This window comes from Enhydra lutris, unplaced genomic scaffold (genome assembly GCF_002288905.1).
Source record: "Enhydra lutris kenyoni isolate GAN:26980312 unplaced genomic scaffold, ASM228890v2 scaffoldscaffold28, whole genome shotgun sequence".
In the NCBI taxonomy this organism is placed as follows: domain Eukaryota; kingdom Metazoa; phylum Chordata; class Mammalia; order Carnivora; family Mustelidae; genus Enhydra; species Enhydra lutris.
Genome location: NW_019154112.1, coordinates 11,339,550 through 11,356,868, shown reverse-complemented (window position 1 = coordinate 11,356,868; position 17,319 = coordinate 11,339,550). Strand labels below are relative to the sequence as shown.

Here is a 17,319-nt window from a genome sequence, read left to right as displayed (position 1 = left end):
TGATTTTCAGCTAGTTTGTACCATTTTCTGAACCCCAATTATGTAACTTAGAAATTTCCTTTGTTTTCTTATTCATGTTACCCCCCTTTTATCTGTAACTTTTTTTAATGTTTTCACCAGTCATAGCCTTCATTCTAAGTTTAATTTTCTTTCATCTGGTTGATAAAAATTTCCACCTGGCCTTTCTCTCTCCTACTGACTCACAACCCTTAGAGGCCCCTAGACATCCCACTGACTCTTCTGGAACATTCTTTCAGGTTTTGCATTAAAAACTGCATATCAAGGTGATAACATTTTTTAAGCATTCTGATAAAGGATAAATCATAATTCACTGGATTGGAAAACAGGTAGCAGACTGGTTCAAGTAGACTTTGAAGAAATTAGGCTTCAGATTCCTTAGCTACAACAAAGGATAAAAAAATAAAAACTGATTGAAGGATGTTCCTTGCTTTTAGAGATGTGATTTAAGTGCGTGAAGCACAAAAGCAGAAAATCTGGAGTAATGAAGTTAAATACTGTATAAAGCCTCAGATTTATCCTACATAAACCTTTGAAATTATTCTTTGGGGCCTATGTCAGCAACAGTGTGCAACACCCTTCATTTCACACCAGTTACCCGGTACAGAGAAGTACTACTTCCTACTAGAGAAATAAACCAGAAATGGTAGAATGACGGGTCACAGAGCAGAAAATGGAAAAGTCAATTTGAGGAGGCTGTTGGGTAGGAGGGGGAGATTTATTCTTTGCATGCTTCATTTCCCATGACACTAGGGCTGCACCATTATTTCTAATCTTCTCAGTAAACGTTTTTGTAGACAAAAATTACCCTTAACTGAATTTATCTTCTGAGGTGCTCCATTGAATTCCTTTGATATTTAATTTATAAGTGGCTTCAATTAAATATTTAATTATTAACTACTTTCAAGTAAATATTGATTGACGGGGTGACCACCTTCCTCAGTCCTAAGGATTGTTGAGATGTAAACAGAGAGAATCAGAGTTCATTTCCTTTGTCAATAATCCAGGACCACTTTTACAGCACTTTATGCAGAATAGAATCTGACCATCTTTTTTTTTTTTTGTCTGATTGTTATATATTAGTGGACATTTAAAAAGATTTCTAAAGCATGAAAAGTATCAAGTCATCTGCTTGTTCATTAAGTGTTCTGTAATAAGGACAATATCATAAATAATAATGGAAGTTGGAGACTTGGTAGTATTTTGAAGCAGATTAGAATTATACATGCAAAAAATATATTTACAGCGAATGAAAGCTCTCTTTTTATGTGATTATGTTGCATCCAGTGTCTTAAGAAAATATTTGCAGTTGACATCAATTCCTTAACAAGGAGTAATCAGACAACTACCTCCTTTATATCTCTTGATTTAAAAGACTTCATGTTTATTTGCTCAAAATTAGCAGCTTCCTTCACCCTAACCTTTCTAAATAAATTTCTTGAGAGCCTTCAGGCTCCAGCTGGCCTGGGACCATACACTAGAATACGCAATAGATTTTTTTTTTTTTTAATGGAAATGCTTACTTATCTTCTGCCACTGACCCATGAGCTTGAGCAATAACTTTTAGAATCATCCAAGATGCTGCTTCTGGGGCCATCCCCTGAAGCATTCACAATTCATGGCAAACTGCAGAGAACACTGCAAAATGGTAAACTTTGCTATCAGACCTTCGTCTTCATCTGCTCTTAAAGAGCTTAGTCTTATTCTCCAATCATCTAGCAGCCCTGAGTATATCACACATTGGCAAACTTCATTAAAGCCCATCTTTCCTTCTAATTTTTATTGAAATTAGAGTTATCACTGACTGGAGGGATTCATCCTAATTAGATTCTTAATCAGAATAAAAACAATTAATCAGAAAATATATTCATACTTCTCCAGGGAATAGCTTTATTCTCAAACTATTTTCAAATATCAAATGCAAGCATACAGATGCTTGAAAATAGAGCATACCAATTATTTGCTAAATTGCTAATCAGTGTTTGGAGATAGTTTTTTGTTAAAAAAAAAAAAAAGAAAGAAAGAAAGAAATCTTTGGTTTTGAAACAAAGGCCTAAAACACCTATTGGTCATTGCTTCTGCATTTCTCATGTTCATATTTAACAGGGAGAACCTGGTGCAATGGGGTTACCAGGACTAGAAGGATTTCCAGGTATAAAGGTAAGTACAGGTGTCACTCATTGTGGTCACTGAGTCAACATCCAGAAATGTTTACTGAGCACCTCCTATTGACCAGGAACTATTTTAGGTTTAAAGATAGCCAAGAGTACAAAACAGACAAAAATCTCTGCCTTCAAGGAACTTACTTTCTAGGAAGGGGATAGAGAAATGACAAGAATAAACATAAGTAATAATGTTGGTAAATTCTATGAAAGAAAGAAAAAAGTAAAGCAGGTGAAGAAGGCTCTGGAGTGCTAAAGGAGAGGTTGTAATTTTTTTTTTAAAGATTTTATTTATTTATTTGACAGATCACAAGTAGGCAGAGGCAGGCAGAGAGAGAAGAGGAAGCAGGTTCCCTGCTGAGCAGAGAGCCCGATGTGGGGCTCGATCCCAGGACCCTGGGATCATGACCTGAGCTGAAAGCAGAGGCTTTAACCCACTGAGCCACCCAGGCGCCCCGAGAGGTTGTAATTTTAAATATTGGTCTGAGATAGCATGATCTGAGCGAGACTTGAAAGAGTGAGACAGAGTTAGTCAAGTCCCCTCAACCCTGAAGGAAGAATGTCCCAGGCAACATAAATCAGTTCTAGAGATCTAATGTGTAGGATGGTGACAATAGGTTACAGTACTTTACTGTATACTGGAAAACTGCTAAGTATTCTCACCACTATGTTAATTAGCTTGATTGTGGTGATCATTTCACAGTGTATGTATATATCAAATCCTCAAGTTGGATACCTTAAATACATACAATTTTTTAAAAGATTTTATTTATTTATTTGAGAGAGATCACAGTAGGCAGAAAGAGAGAGGGGGAAGCAGGCTCCCTGCTGAGCAGAGAACCCGATGTGGGGCTCCATCCCAGGACCCTGGGATTATGACCTGAGCCAAAGGCAGATGCTTTAACCCACTGAGCCACCCAGGCACCCCTAGAATTTTTTGAAAGCACAAACGTTAGGTCTAAATGCACTGAGACCATGAGCATTCCTGCTCCACCAAAGGAGACCAGGGGGATGAGGTGAAGGAAGGGGGTAGATGAAGTCAGAGAGATAGGGATAGAAGGGAGGTGTAGCCCGGTCATAGCAGTCCTGCAAAGAAATGCTACTCAAAAGCTTGCTGGTAGAGGACCAATGCCAGTCTGCAAATTCTCTTATGGATTCTGTGGCAAGGTAAGTATAGACTGAGAGTAAGTACTTAAAAACTTGTCTAGCAATTTGACTTTGCTATGATATTCAAATATCAGTACACTCACCTCGGCCCAGGATGTATTAGAATGTAAATGATAAACTGCTCCCAGGGAAGCACAAGTAGTTTGAGAAGCACTGATAATAAAGAGGCTTATTAGCCACTGTGAGGACTTTATCTTTCACTCTGAGTAAAATACGGAGCCAGTAGTTCATTTCTGAGTAGAAGGGTGGTGGGGCCTGCAGCCGGAGGGCAGGGAACCCTGTTAGAAGACTGTTCCCATGACACAGCTGGGAGGGATGCTGGCTGAGATCAAAGCAGAAATGGTGGAGAGAGTGAGGGGTGGCTAGATTCTGGATATACTGGGAAGGTAGAACCAAAAGGACTTTCTAATTGATTGGACATGGGTATGAGAGAATAAGGAGGAATCAAGGACACTCCAAGTTTTTTGACCTGAGAAACTGATATGATGGGATAGTCATCAAGTGAAATGAGGAAAGCTATAGGCAGAGCCTGTGTGGAGAGGGTGAGGATGACCAGTTTAACTTTGGACATGAGGTCAAATTTGGTGGCATCTATTAGATAGCAAAGTGGAAGTATCGAGTAGGCAGAACAAGAAAAAGGCATGGAGTTTGAAAAGAGTCTTAGTGGAGTTTTAAACTTGGTTGTTCCAAGTGTATAGACGCGGTCTTAAAGCCAGGAGACTTGACAAAATCGCCAAGGGAATGACAGATTTTATAAAAGAAAGGAGTACTGAGGACTGAGCACTGAGGCCTCCAACATAAAGGGATCAGGAAGAAAAGGAAGAATGAGCAGGGAATACTGAGATAAAATGACCAGGGAGTTACGAGGAAAACTTGGTGTCCTGAAAGCCAAGTGAAGATAGTGTATCAAGGTGAAGAGGGTAATCACTTGTCTCCAATACTGCACATGGGTCTAGTATGATGGGGATGGGATCAAATAGGACGGTCAAGTATCAACCATTGGATTTAGCAGGATAGAGGTGTAACAATAATAGATTATTGCTATTCACTATTTTGGTAGGAGCAACTGTTGGATTTAAATGGATTTAAGAGAGAATAAGAAAAAAAGAATTAGAGATAGCAAATACAGTATAAACAATGGCCAAGGAGTTTTGCTGCAAAGGAAAACAAAGAAATGGGAAGGTGACTGCTGGAGGAAGTAGGGTGGGTAAGGCTTTATAAAATAGGTTTTAGAAATGGACCATAGAACTATCAGATTAGTTGTATGCTAAAGGAATGATCTGGTAGAATGGGGTAGGGGAGTGATGATACAGAAAGAAAGGGGAGAATTGTTGGAATGACATCTTCAAATTGCTAAGAGAAAATAGGAACCGGTACATAAATGGAGGGTATGGCTTCAGAGAGGAATCTGGATAGTTCATCTATAGTAACAAGTGGAAAAACAGAGTGTAGGGGTACAGACACTAATACACAGGAAGAATAATTGGTTGGGGTCTATAGAAGTTGTTTTCTGGTTGCTGAAATTTTCTCAGAGATGGAGGAAGAAGATATTGTCTGGGAGTGATGAGGGAGAAGAGGTAGGAGATTTAAGGGGAAGGTCTTCTAAAAGAGAGGGAGAGTCCTGGGACCACAGAGTGGGATGACTAGGCAGCCCCAGGACACCCCTGAGGTTCGTGGGTATAAACTGAAGTGAGACCGGTCAGGGAGATCTTCTCCAGCATGTACACTCAGGTAAAGACATAGATTTAAACAAAGTTCCAGTTTTGACAGGTGAGTACTAAAAGCAAGTATGGGCCAAGAGAGTCAATGGTGTACACAAAGGAGTGATTAAAGCAAGTGACCATGGAATTTAAACTAAATAAATAAGGTAGAGAGGCCATTTAGAGAGTTGAAGGATGATGGAAGATTTGTTCAATGGATTAGAGGTCTTGATAGCATCAAAAGTGTGAGAATCCAAGGTACTTACGGAAGTGAATTAAAACTATGGTGGCCCAATATCAGAACGCATGAAACTGAGTTTATGGAGGGGATAGAATTATGGTTACTGACAAGGCCTCCGGTATAACAGTGGGAATAAGAGGCCAGATCATTAGAGGAGAATGGTTGAAAGAACTGCGAGACCTGAACTTTGGAAGAACTATATTGTCCAAGAGAAGGTTTCTTACTATTAATATTAAACTTTATCAGATATACAAGAGTTTCCAATGAATAAAAATTTGCAACATATTCATTTTGGGGGGTTAAAATCCCATAATTTAAGAGGAGCCAGAGTGAAACTGACAAGAATTACCTGTTTGTACTATTTGTCCACTATTCTATCAGTTTTTTTCTATTTATCTAAGGATATGCTTTATAAAGATACTACTTCTATTTATATGTTAGAGTTTATCTCCTAGCTGGTCTGACCTTTCATTTTCATGTTTGATCTCATAGTATATAGAAACATAACATTTATGTAGTCAAATATCAAACAATTTTTCCCTATGTTTTCTTGTTTTGCTTTTATGCATTAAGTTCTTTTTATTCTTATTGTCAACCAAAATCAGGTAGTCACTTCGTATTTTCTTCTAATTCTTTTATAGTTCATAATATTTTGTTTTTTACATAATCTATATGGGATTTACATGGAGTATAATATAAAGAGAGGAATTAAACTCTTTTTAAGGAAATTACTCAATTATTAGTACTATATTTTGAATAATAATCCCTTTCTTTACTAAAATCCTATTATAGATGTTGGCCTATGGTTATATTGCATTTTTATATTGCATTTATATACTGCTTAATCTTATACCAATATTCCATTATTTTAATTGTTATAGCTTTGTTATATGTTCAGATATTGGTATTGCTAATCTCTGTATTGTTTTCTTTTAATTTTTTTCTCTTATCTTCTTATTAATTCATTATCCAGGGTGGACTTTAATATCACCTGGTCAAGCTGAAATTTCATAAGAATTGCATTAAATTTATAAATTAGTCTGGGTAGCACTGACACCTTTACAACATTGTCTTGCCCTCCAAGAACAAAACATATCTCTTCATTTTAATCAAGTCTTCTTTTATGTCCCTGAGTGAAGTTATGAAGTTTTTTAATGTAGGTTCTGCTCAACAAAAGTTGCCATTTTATTATCCCGTATATAATCATTAACACTTTTAGCATCATCAGCTTTATCTAAAATACCACATTGCCTTTGGAAAAAGAGTTACATCACTCTGCTGTTCAGAGCAATTGAAGGGATCTTCTGATGGCCTAGTGAGGAGAACTACAAAATCCCTTGTTCTAAATATCTTATTCCAACCCTACATCGAATAAGACAAGTGTAGGAAAAGATTTTTAGAAAACATTCAATGTGCTTTCTTTTTTAAGTATTGGTAATGGATTACTTTTGGAATAAAAATACTGTTTTGACTAATCTTAGCTACAAGTATGTGTGGAGTCCTACTAAAAATAGGTCACAGAAATGATAACCTGAATGCTTATTTTCGTTAAGATTATTATTTGCTTTCGTTTTTTGGGGGAAAAAAAAAAGCTTTAACAAATTCAGCTAGCTACTAATTTTTATTTTCCCATCTGATGATACTGATAATGCTTATCAACACCAAAGAAAATCTTCACCAAATCCAAATACTCATTTGAGCATTAATTTTATAGACAAAGATTTTATAGATATCATAAGCAGCAACTTTTTTTTAAATCCCAACAGGGGGATCGAGGCCCAGCAGGCCCCCCAGGAATAGCTGGAATATCGGTGAGTCCAGAGTATCTCACATTATTTTCACAAGGAAGCAATTCTATCTCCGCAGTCAATCTGTGGCTAGGGATCAAGAAGAGGTAGGGACCACACAGTAGCTCTTATGACAATAGGTTCTGGAAACATCCAGTTAAAAAAATAAAACCACCTTGTCCCTATTTATCCTCAAGAATTCTCCTTTCTTTATTTTTTAAAATTTCTTATTTATTTTAAAGAGGGAGGGAGAGAGAGGGGAGGGGCAGAGGGAGATGAGGAAGAAAATCTCAAGCAGACTCCCCACTGAGTACAGAGCCAAGCAGGGAGCCCAGTGTGGGGCTTGATCCCATGACCTTAGGATCATAACCTGAGCTGTAACCAAGAGTCCGACACTTCACTGACTGCAACACCCAGGTACCCCAAGACTGTTCCCTTCTTTATGTTCACCTCTTTCTTTATTATCTTTTCTTTTTTCCCCCCAACTTCCTTAATGAGGGGAGGAGATGCCCAGTTAATTACAAGTGCCAATACGTGAATACACGAGCCCAACTTTGAGAAGCTAGTTTTGTTTCTCTGTTCTTGTCATATTTAAGGTTTCTTGGCCCCCAAAAGATGAAGCTCTTATCCTTAGGCATGTACTTCAAGTTCTTGATATTAAGTTGCAATCTGCCCGAGTTTTCCCTGGGCCTGGTGTTATTAACAAATCTTTACAGCTGCTAATGCTTCCTCGTAAACCAGCCCTTCCAGACTCTCAATCATTTTTGTTGCTCTCCGGTGTCAAATGTTTTAATCTCATCAAGGTCTTTTCAAATGAATAGGAAGTACTCCAGGAAAGGTTGAAATCATTTCTCTGAGCCCTAGGGATCATTCTGATCTCCATTCATGATGCTCTAATTAAAATTTTGTGGCCATGCTTTATGAGTAAGAGCCCATTTATCCTTTTGTTCAGTGCCCCTGCAGGGTAGGCTCAGGGTAGGAAAGTCAGTGGAAACTATGTGCTTGAATCATAGGAACACAGGATAAGAAAGGGCTCTATCATCCCACTCACCACCACCCACTGACATCTACTGACACCCAGCACCACCCAGAGCATCCACCACTCCCCACCGCCATCCACCACCACCCATCACTCCCATCCTTTAAAAGGCCAGTAGCCACTCTCTTTTATTCTGTGTAGATATTAAGCCTAAGAACAAAAATTCAAAACCCACCCCTAGTCTGTAGAAAACCATCCTTTGTAGAGGATGAATCCCCTTATTTAGCAGTTCTATCCCTTTCTAGTATTTTCAAGCCCATCCAGAGATTTCTCCAGGGCTTGTTTCTCCTGCTTCTTCCCAGGATGACACATGGGTAGACAGGAGGAGGTGTCTGTGAGTGCTGGCAATGAGGTGAGGCCTCCAGTCAGCATGCTGTCCCCCAGGTTTTCCAAGCTCCCCCCAACCTTTGAGATTTCTGTTGCCTGCTACCAATGTCCCTGATCCCTTTGTCTCAGATCTCAAAGCCTGAGCACTCTCCCCGTTGTGTCCTATGCCAAGCCCATGTGGGACATTAGCCTTCCAGCTCTAACATATCCCCCCACTTGGGCCCACAGGAGATTCGGGAGTTCCTGCTTGTACACACGGGCTCTGGGGAACCAGGGCTGCTCTGTCAGGCCTTGTGTCTGCCTTGCTTCACCACTCAGCCATGTCTGAACCTGTGAGGCGGGCTCCTCCCAGAGTTCTGGACAGCAAGAGGAGTAAAGAAAGTGTCCTTCCTTTTTCAGATTCTCTCCTGGGAAACCTACTAGGGTTTCTGCAGCCTTGGCCCCATGCCTATATCCCTGTGTTATTTGTTTTTCTGTCCATGTTAAGTCCAAGGGATAGAAGGGGGTTCCTTCTTTAAGCTTGATCTGGACACTTTGGCACTTCTCACTTCTGGGCTCTAATGGACCATCTTCCTCTCTTGTCCCTCCCAGTGGCCTCTCTACCCAACACTTCTCTGTTGTCAGTCCTCCAAGCCATAATGTGTTGGAATAAATCAGTCTTGTCCCCTTCCTTTCAACCAAACATGGCTTTTCAAGTCAAACATGGTGTTTCTTCAGGCTATCCTACTATGAACTTAGATACCCTCCTACAAGACACAAAATCTAGGAAAGACTTCTTTGATCCCATGTGCCCTCCCTCCTCCAAAGCCGAGAAGAGCTGCTGATCAAATAAGCACTAGAGGTATTTCCAGTAATGAGGATATATTGGTTTCATATTTTCAAAAATAGTATCGTCCCCTCCCACCCGTCCACTATACACATATGTGTACGTTCAGAGAACTGCATTCTAGTCCATACCTTGGAGCCTCCAGAGTCAAGTATATGTCCCCACAGACTCTGTCCCATTAAGAATGCCGTTTTAGTATAGAGAGCCACAGGCCTGGCAGCTCCTTAAATTCACAGTCAGGGAGGGGATGGTGTCATGCCGTAATTTGGCTCCTCATGTTTCTCCTTGCTTTGATTTCCCAGGGAAAACCTGGAGCTCCAGGGCCTCCGGGAGTCCCAGGGGAACCGGTGAGTTTCCAGCCACTTACTTCACAGTTGTACTTGCGTGCGGTTCCAGAGCTTTCATTGGCAGCTAATATTTGTCTGTGGACATGCCTATAGGGTGACAGAGGGCCTGTTGGAGACATAGGTTTCCCTGGACCAGAAGGACCCTCCGGAAGGCCAGTAAGTACTTTTTACTATTTAAAATTTGCCAATTTGAGAAATATTCCAAACACTGTCTATCTCTTATCTCTTATCCAATCACTGTCCTATCTCCTTGGAAAATCTGATGTTTGTAGTTTCTAAGGAAGTAAGAGCAAGTTCCACAAATGGGTCTTTGGGGGTGTGGTTCTTCCTGAGTGTCCTAGCTCTGTATGAGGTATCTTTAAGTCTTAAACAATGATGAAAAAAGTGAGATTTTGTTTGGTTGTTTGAAGTGTCAGGAGATTAGACTCATTACTTCTTAAGTCTGATGTTCTCCTGGTTAAAAAACAAAATGGCCTTTCACATCCTAAAATATAAAAAAACCTGAAGACTCACAGATATAACTCCTGGAGGCCAAGCTAAAAACTGAAGAAGAAGCTATTTTCTCAGATTCCCTTTGTTACCTATGGACCTTGTTCTTCTACCTTCATAAATTGTGCTTCTAAACATAGCATCCATTTGGTTCCTAAAAGAACTCTTGGATACTGACATATATTGCTATAACACAGTAATAATCATTTGTACTAATTCAGTTTACTTCAACATATATTTATTTAGTCTCTTCTGTTTGCTAAGGATGTGCTGGGCCATGAGGGAGGGGACAGAAAGATGAACAACATGCAGCCCTCTCTTGGGTTTACTCTTGATAGAAAGTCACTGCTCCCTTTGCTTGTTTATTTGTGTGTGGGGAGGGATGCTATTAGGAGAAGGAGGACACTGAAGGTAAACAAGCAGCACAGAGTTCACAAGGCTGGGTCAGTACCTCTGGGAAACCTCTGAGTCTGAGTGCTCCCTGGCCTCCCCCTCCTCAGAGAAGCAACATAAAAATAGAGGAAACATATACAATTTAGAGTCAGAAAGATATGTGTTTGAATTGTGACTCTAAGGGTTTTGTGAGTCACTTAAGTAACATGACATATGGTACACATTGTCAGTGCCTGGCCCTGGGAGACACTCAAAAAATAGCTTCAATCTGGAAACCCACTGAAGCATTTGTAGTGGGGAAGGAAAATGGAGTATATTGCAGAGTATCAGTCTGACTATTCTGTGGAGAGCGGACTATAGGAAGCAGGATGGAAGCAGACAGAATAGTGAGGAAACATCACCATAATCTCCATGAGAAATAGTGATGGGGAGAAGAGGGAGATCATGAGGAGTAAGGGAGTTTAGAATGTACATCAAAGGGAGAGTCAGCAAATTCACTGATGGACCGGAAGTGGAATGTGAGAGAGAGATAAGTCAAAACTGTGGCGTGGGGTCTGAGCAGCCATGTCACAGTGGCACTTTTGGTGAGATGGGAACTACTGGAGGTGGGTAGGTTTGGGAGGAAAATCAAGAATTCTCTGCAGTGGACACATTGAACTTCAAGCACTCGTAGACATCCATTGGAAATGTCAAGTAAGCGGTTGATATACATATCTTGAATTAATGGACAGGTCAGGACTGGAGAGACTGATTTGGGTATTTTAAACCTGGGTCTGAATGAAATGTAGTCCCTGTGGATTGGGAGGGAAGAAAACATTTCAACTGTTAGGAAAAAGACCCAGCAAAAAATCTGAGAATGTGCAGCTAGTGAGATATGAAGGAAACCAGGTGAATGAAGTTTCCTGGATGTTGAGGGAACTAAGTGTTTTAAGACAGAGAAATGATGAATCTAGATAAATCATGTGAGAGCTGACAGTTCTGCACTGGATTTAGAAATGTGGTGGTCCTTGGTGGGAGAGGTTACAGCACACTTGCATCTTGATAAGAATGATCCAGTCGAGAGGGGAAGTTTTGATGATACCATGGGAGTGGAGATAAATTTGAGTAAGCGGAGAACACTGGTATTCCATTCAGAAGTGAAAATCGGCCTTCACAAGGAACAGGGGCAGCTCATCCTTCTCACTAGGAGGAAGGGACAGGCAGACATTGGTGTACAAATGTGTACAAATGTGTGTAGGTTGGATCTATAGGAGAGATATTTCTCTCCTACGTATTTTCTCAGTGGAAGAAGAATCGAGGTCATTGGTTGGGTGTAAGGAATCAGGTGGTGATGCTGGAGATCTGAAGACAGGAAAATCTGTGAAAGAATACTTAGGGAGAGAAGGAGAGGGAGTTGAATCAGGAAATCCAGGATAGCCTGGTAATACAGAGGGGATACTTGCACTCTGTCTGCTTTCATTTAGGTAGGAACAAGTGAGCAAGGACATGTGTTTTTCTTCAACCACAGCCAGCTGCTCAGATGCAGACATGTGATAGACAAAAGGCTGCTTACACCCAGGCGTGGAGTTCTTCCAGATAAGTGAGATGAGAGAAGGAAAAACAAATCCATGCAGGTTATTCTAAAAATCTCTAAAAGCAGTACTTGTCTAGGGAAAGCAAGTTAATAACACCTTTATATACAAAGGAGAACACACGTGATAGTCTTTGATGAATTACAAAAGACCAAAAAGAAAAAAAAAGAAAAAAGAAAGAAAGACTGTACGGTTTCTTTTCTTACATTGTTACCAAAAGCATGAATTACATGTTAACACTGGATACATCTTCTTTTATTCAAGTGGTACAGCTGGGTTGTGTCATCCCCTCCCCCACTTCTCTCCTTAATCAGCTTTATCTTTGTTGCCTGTGTTTCTGGATGTAATAAATTCTTTGAACCACACACTGCAGGTAACATGTTCTTAGTTAAAGTACTCTACATAATTCCCAGATGATTCAGAGAGGTTGGGGGACTTTGGTTGGGTTATCAACTGTGACGGATTTTAGTGTAATTTACAGCAGTGAAAACATGTGCTTGTCTGCAGTTCCATCCTCATAAAATCCATTCCAGCACAGCAAAACTTTCCAAGCCTTTTCAGAAAAACATGTCCATGCAGTTGCCTACTAGCTAAGAAATCATTTCCCTCACCTTGATCTCTCTCTTCAAACCAAATCTCAAAAACACATCTGCTATTGAACTCTAGGTGTTTGATTTGACCCCAAGTGCTTTTCCTTCTGACATCTCCCGGCCACAAGTTTTCTCCATCTTGTAAATCTCTGAGTAGGGGGCTTTATTTCCACCTCCAGGACAGCCTTGTAAAGTTTGGTTAACTTCCAGTTTACTAATAAAAAAAAAAACCCAAAACACTACTTAATGCTTTCAAAAACCATGATTACAGATTTCCTACTTTTCTTTCATATTCCCCCACTGAAAAATAACAAATTGTTCTCTGGCTGACAGTTTATTTCATAGGAGGATCGTGCTCTGGCCATGTTATGAAATTTCCCCAGCAGCAGCTGAGACCATTTACTGAGAATGACTCTCTGTGCTAGAAAATTGTTGGGCGGTAACAATAAATGCCACCCACCAGCCACCCAGCACCACGGGCCACCTTATTTTTCAGATTGTACCTAAGAGAATAAGTAAGGAAAATAACCCCATTGACTATTTACAGTGACTTGGGCATTTTCTGTTGCTTTACCAAATCCTGAGTTTTCAAATAATGACTTCATCCTCACTTTATAAGGAAAGAAGCAGATGCTATTAGGAGTCAGTAAATTGCCTGAAGTAAATGGAACTCGTCAGTGACAGAGTCTGAATTTGAACTCCAGACCATCTACTCTCTCAACTTCGTTTTCTGTTTCACTCCACTCCCTCACCAAAATAGCAGAAATGTGATGATTAGGTCCTCAAAACTTTACCCTTTTATTGTGTTTAACTATGTCTACCGATGTAGAATTAGGAATATTGATCATCTTCTGTCTTTATAGGGAATAAATGGAAAAGACGGATTGCCCGGTGCTCAGGTATGGAAAATACCACTTCAGATAAACATTCTCATGCAAAACCTCATTTGCAGTACCTGTCAACATACTTGACTAAGCAGGCTGGGGAAAAATCTTGGCAAGCAGTGATTTTTTAGTGTTGACATTTGTTTTTCAGGGTGTCATGGGTAAACCTGGAGATAGAGGCCCCAAAGGAGAACGTGTACGTATATTACTCTACTGATCATGATTTAAGCCTGTCTGCTGCAGCTGCCTCATCCTTTGAGTTACACAGTATGTGTGTGGATCCCTGCAAATCCCCCAGTATGACACGTTTAGGGTGTATGTGACCCAAGATCTCTTCTAGGCATAAAACAGGCCCATTGAAGGACCCCGAAGCAGGCCATATGGCAGGTACACCTACAACAATGACCTTTCTTCAGAACGAAGTCTAGTGTGCTATTCCACTTGGGAAAGCTTTGAGCCTCCTGTCTCGGACGCATATTCCTACGATAGCGATCACCCATTTTCTTGTTCCTTGAGTAGAGTTTCTCAACCTCAGCACTGTTGATGCTGTTGATGTTTGGAGTGGACAGTTCTTTGCTGTGAGTGTCCACCCTGGGCCCTGTGGGATGTTTCATAGCTTCCCTGGTGTCTAGCCAGCAGATCAGTGCCGCCATCTTCCCTCCGGTTGTGACAACCGAGAATGTTTCCAGACATCACCTTCTGGGAACTGGAGTGGCCCTCGTTGAGAACCCCTGATCTCATGGAATATGAAGTCGAGTAAGGGGGGGGGAGGGTGTGGAGAGGTAGATCAGTGAAAAGTGGAACTGAACACAGAGTCATGCCAATTCTGTCATATACTTTTATTGGAATTGGTTTGGTTGTTGGTGTTGTTCCAACTTCTCATTATTTTCTTTAGTGAACCTTAATGTTTTTCAAGTAGAGTTGGAGTCAGTCCACTGCAAAGATTCAAGCACTGTAATTCAGTGGAATTCCTGGGTGGGTTGCTAGTATGTTGCATATGTGTGTTTGTGTACTCATTTGTCTAGTTTACTCATTTTTACTTATTACACAAGTAATTCATGATAACTGAATCATATGAAAGGTCATATGAAAACAGAGATAATATAAGTAAAAAAGAAAGAAAAAAGTCTACGTTATCCCCCTGCATAGAGATAAGGATTCTTAAATTTGTACAAATACTATTTTGGACATATTTCTATTTCTCTCTTACATATGATATACATATATACTTAATGTATCGATGCAAAAGAATATATGCTCTTCCAAAAATGTGTTCAGACTGTTTTGTAAATGACTTTTTTCACCTAACAGTATATAATGACCATCTTTCCATGTCAGTCAATACAGATCTGCATATGACTTTTAGTGGCTATATGTTATTCCACTGTTTGGATATACCTTACTTCACTTTCCCAGTCTCCTTTTTCTGGATATTCAGGTTCTTTCCAGTTTTCATAATAATAAACATCACTACAATGAACATCCTGGTATTTCCCCAAATGTGAGTTGATACACCTGTATGCAGATATATTTTTATAACTAAGAGAGTAACGTTGAAATTAGGTCCCTGCTTTTTCTTCTTTCTACATGGCTTCTTTCTACACCTCTTCATTCCAGGATCAGATAGATCCCTATAATTGTTCATCTGTTTTCATTATCTTTTTTAAATCAATAGAAATGGAGTTGGGCCCTTTTCATAGTACTCACAAATAAGAGTAACACAATGAAATACACAGCAGCCTCAGTGCACCATCCCATCATACCTGGTGTGGTCATCACCTTCTGGCATTGGGGAACTGAGTATTTGGAATATCTCTAACTGAAACATGCTATGGTACATATATACCCCTCTCTCCTGATGCCCCCCCCCCCATCCTCTAATGCACAAACACATGCATTAGTAGATACCTTGCTGGATAAGTCAGCATTAAATAAACTTCTTATCACAGTCAAGCCACCTAATACTATCTTATACCTAATTTACTATGGCACTTTACTCAGCGAATTCTCTCGTAGTTCATTTATTTATTAAGTATATGATCTCAGTGATGACCCTCCACCCCAAGCACCTGCATCGAACTTTTTCAAAGGCTCTCCTTTCTCATCTTTCTGAGTTGTTTATCTTTGGGACACAGCGTGTATGCACATGCACACATACATACACAAACACACTCACATAACTGTAAAACAGAATAAAGAAACCAACCCACAGAATCTAATAAAGATTCTGATAGAGGTAAAAGAAAAAGAAAGGCACATGATTTGGGAAGGATTTTGAGGGTCCTGAAGTTTTTACTTAGCGTAAAATCTTGGTGACCATCTTCATTCAAGTAGAAAATCCTCTTGGCCATCTTCCTTTATGATTGCCAAGGAGACCAGGCCTGAAGTGAGAGCTGCTGTTGACTTTCAAAAGTGTCATCATTCTAGACCAGCAATGAAGTACAACCAACATTGTCACTAGCTTTTTAGGGAGTGCCTTCAACATCCCAGTCATTGTTCTAAGCACTTGACTTGACTCATTCATTTCCAGCATCACCCTCTTTCATGGGTATTATTAATATCTCCACTTTATGGGACAGGAATCTAGGGCACAGAGGGCTCAATTCTCTTATCAGAGGTGCCACAGCTAGCAAGTGCATGTATGAATGCAGAACTTTTGCTCTTAACCACAGCTTACGTGTTCTAGAAGAGATCACTCTTATTAACTTCTTCCTTAACAGGGTGACCAGGGAATTCCAGGAGACAGAGGCCCACAAGGTGAACAGGGGAAACCAGGCCTTCCAGGCATGAAGGGAGCCATAGGTCCTGTGGGGCCACCCGGAAACAAGGGCTCCACAGGATCCCCCGGACACCAAGGCCCTCCAGGCAATCCAGGCATCCCAGGCACTCCAGTGAGTAGTGCCGAGAGCTCCAGCAGCTCCTGGCTAGCATAGACCTCGTATCCCTTTGAAAGAAATTGGAATTCATCCCAGTGAAAGCAATCATAATCCTTTAAAAAGAAATAAAATGAACCTAAACTGATCTCTACAAGGGTAGCAATACCTGCCACTTATTTCAAGTTATGTACTAGACCCTCCACTAAGTACTTCCTCTACATCACCTCTGCAGAGCCTCACAACTCAGAGGATGGTGTCCTGTCCGCCTCACTTTGACGAATGCAAAAACTCAGAGTTGGCTTGTTCAGGGTCACACTTATTGAGTGGGTTAGACTCAGGTCTGACTGACTCCAAAGCCATGCTCTTAAATACCATCTATAATGTCTCCTACACTACACAGACAACATATGTCTGTTTTACGTGAAAACTCTATTTGTTGAATATGAGAACCACAAACCTGCCCTGAGTGGTACTTTGACGTGGAAAATGGGCCAAGAAGGAGTGTTTGGTTAAGGAAGCCCATATTATTATTAATACCCTCAGGAGGTGTGGTGGATGGTCATTCACAGAGGAACTTAATCAGAAAACATCCTTGTCAGGGAGAAAAGTGGGTCCTGGAGTGAGGGCAGTGGAGGGTGGGGCAGGGCGTTAAGGACACACTGTCCTCAGATAATCAGCCAACACCAGATGGAGGGCCAACTGGGGCATTCCCACAATATTGAGATTCTTTATTTTTATCCATTTTCCCTAAGCTCTACTTGAATAAAGCCTGTATAATGAGTTCTCAGTGCTGTGTCAGTAATTGGTATTAGATGCATTAACTCAAGTTCATATGTCCCATATACCATGAAAATAAAATATTGAAAGAGCATTTTGGGAACTACACTGCCCTATAGAAATCA

General features: G+C 40.3%; 1 protein-coding gene across 1 annotated transcript in view; it reads left to right on the top strand.

The window, feature by feature from the left end:
• LOC111152319 (collagen type XIX alpha 1 chain) overlaps nt 1-17,319 on the top strand; it is a 306,943-nt gene that overhangs the window by 270,428 nt on the left and 19,196 nt on the right. Inside the window, exons 41-47 of the mRNA XM_022510811.1 lie at nt 2,125-2,178; nt 7,055-7,099; nt 9,570-9,614; nt 9,708-9,770; nt 13,521-13,556; nt 13,693-13,737; nt 16,262-16,432. Coding sequence (XP_022366519.1) covers nt 2,125-2,178; nt 7,055-7,099; nt 9,570-9,614; nt 9,708-9,770; nt 13,521-13,556; nt 13,693-13,737; nt 16,262-16,432 — 459 coding nt within the window. The remainder of the gene's footprint in view (nt 1-2,124; nt 2,179-7,054; nt 7,100-9,569; nt 9,615-9,707; nt 9,771-13,520; nt 13,557-13,692; nt 13,738-16,261; nt 16,433-17,319) is intronic.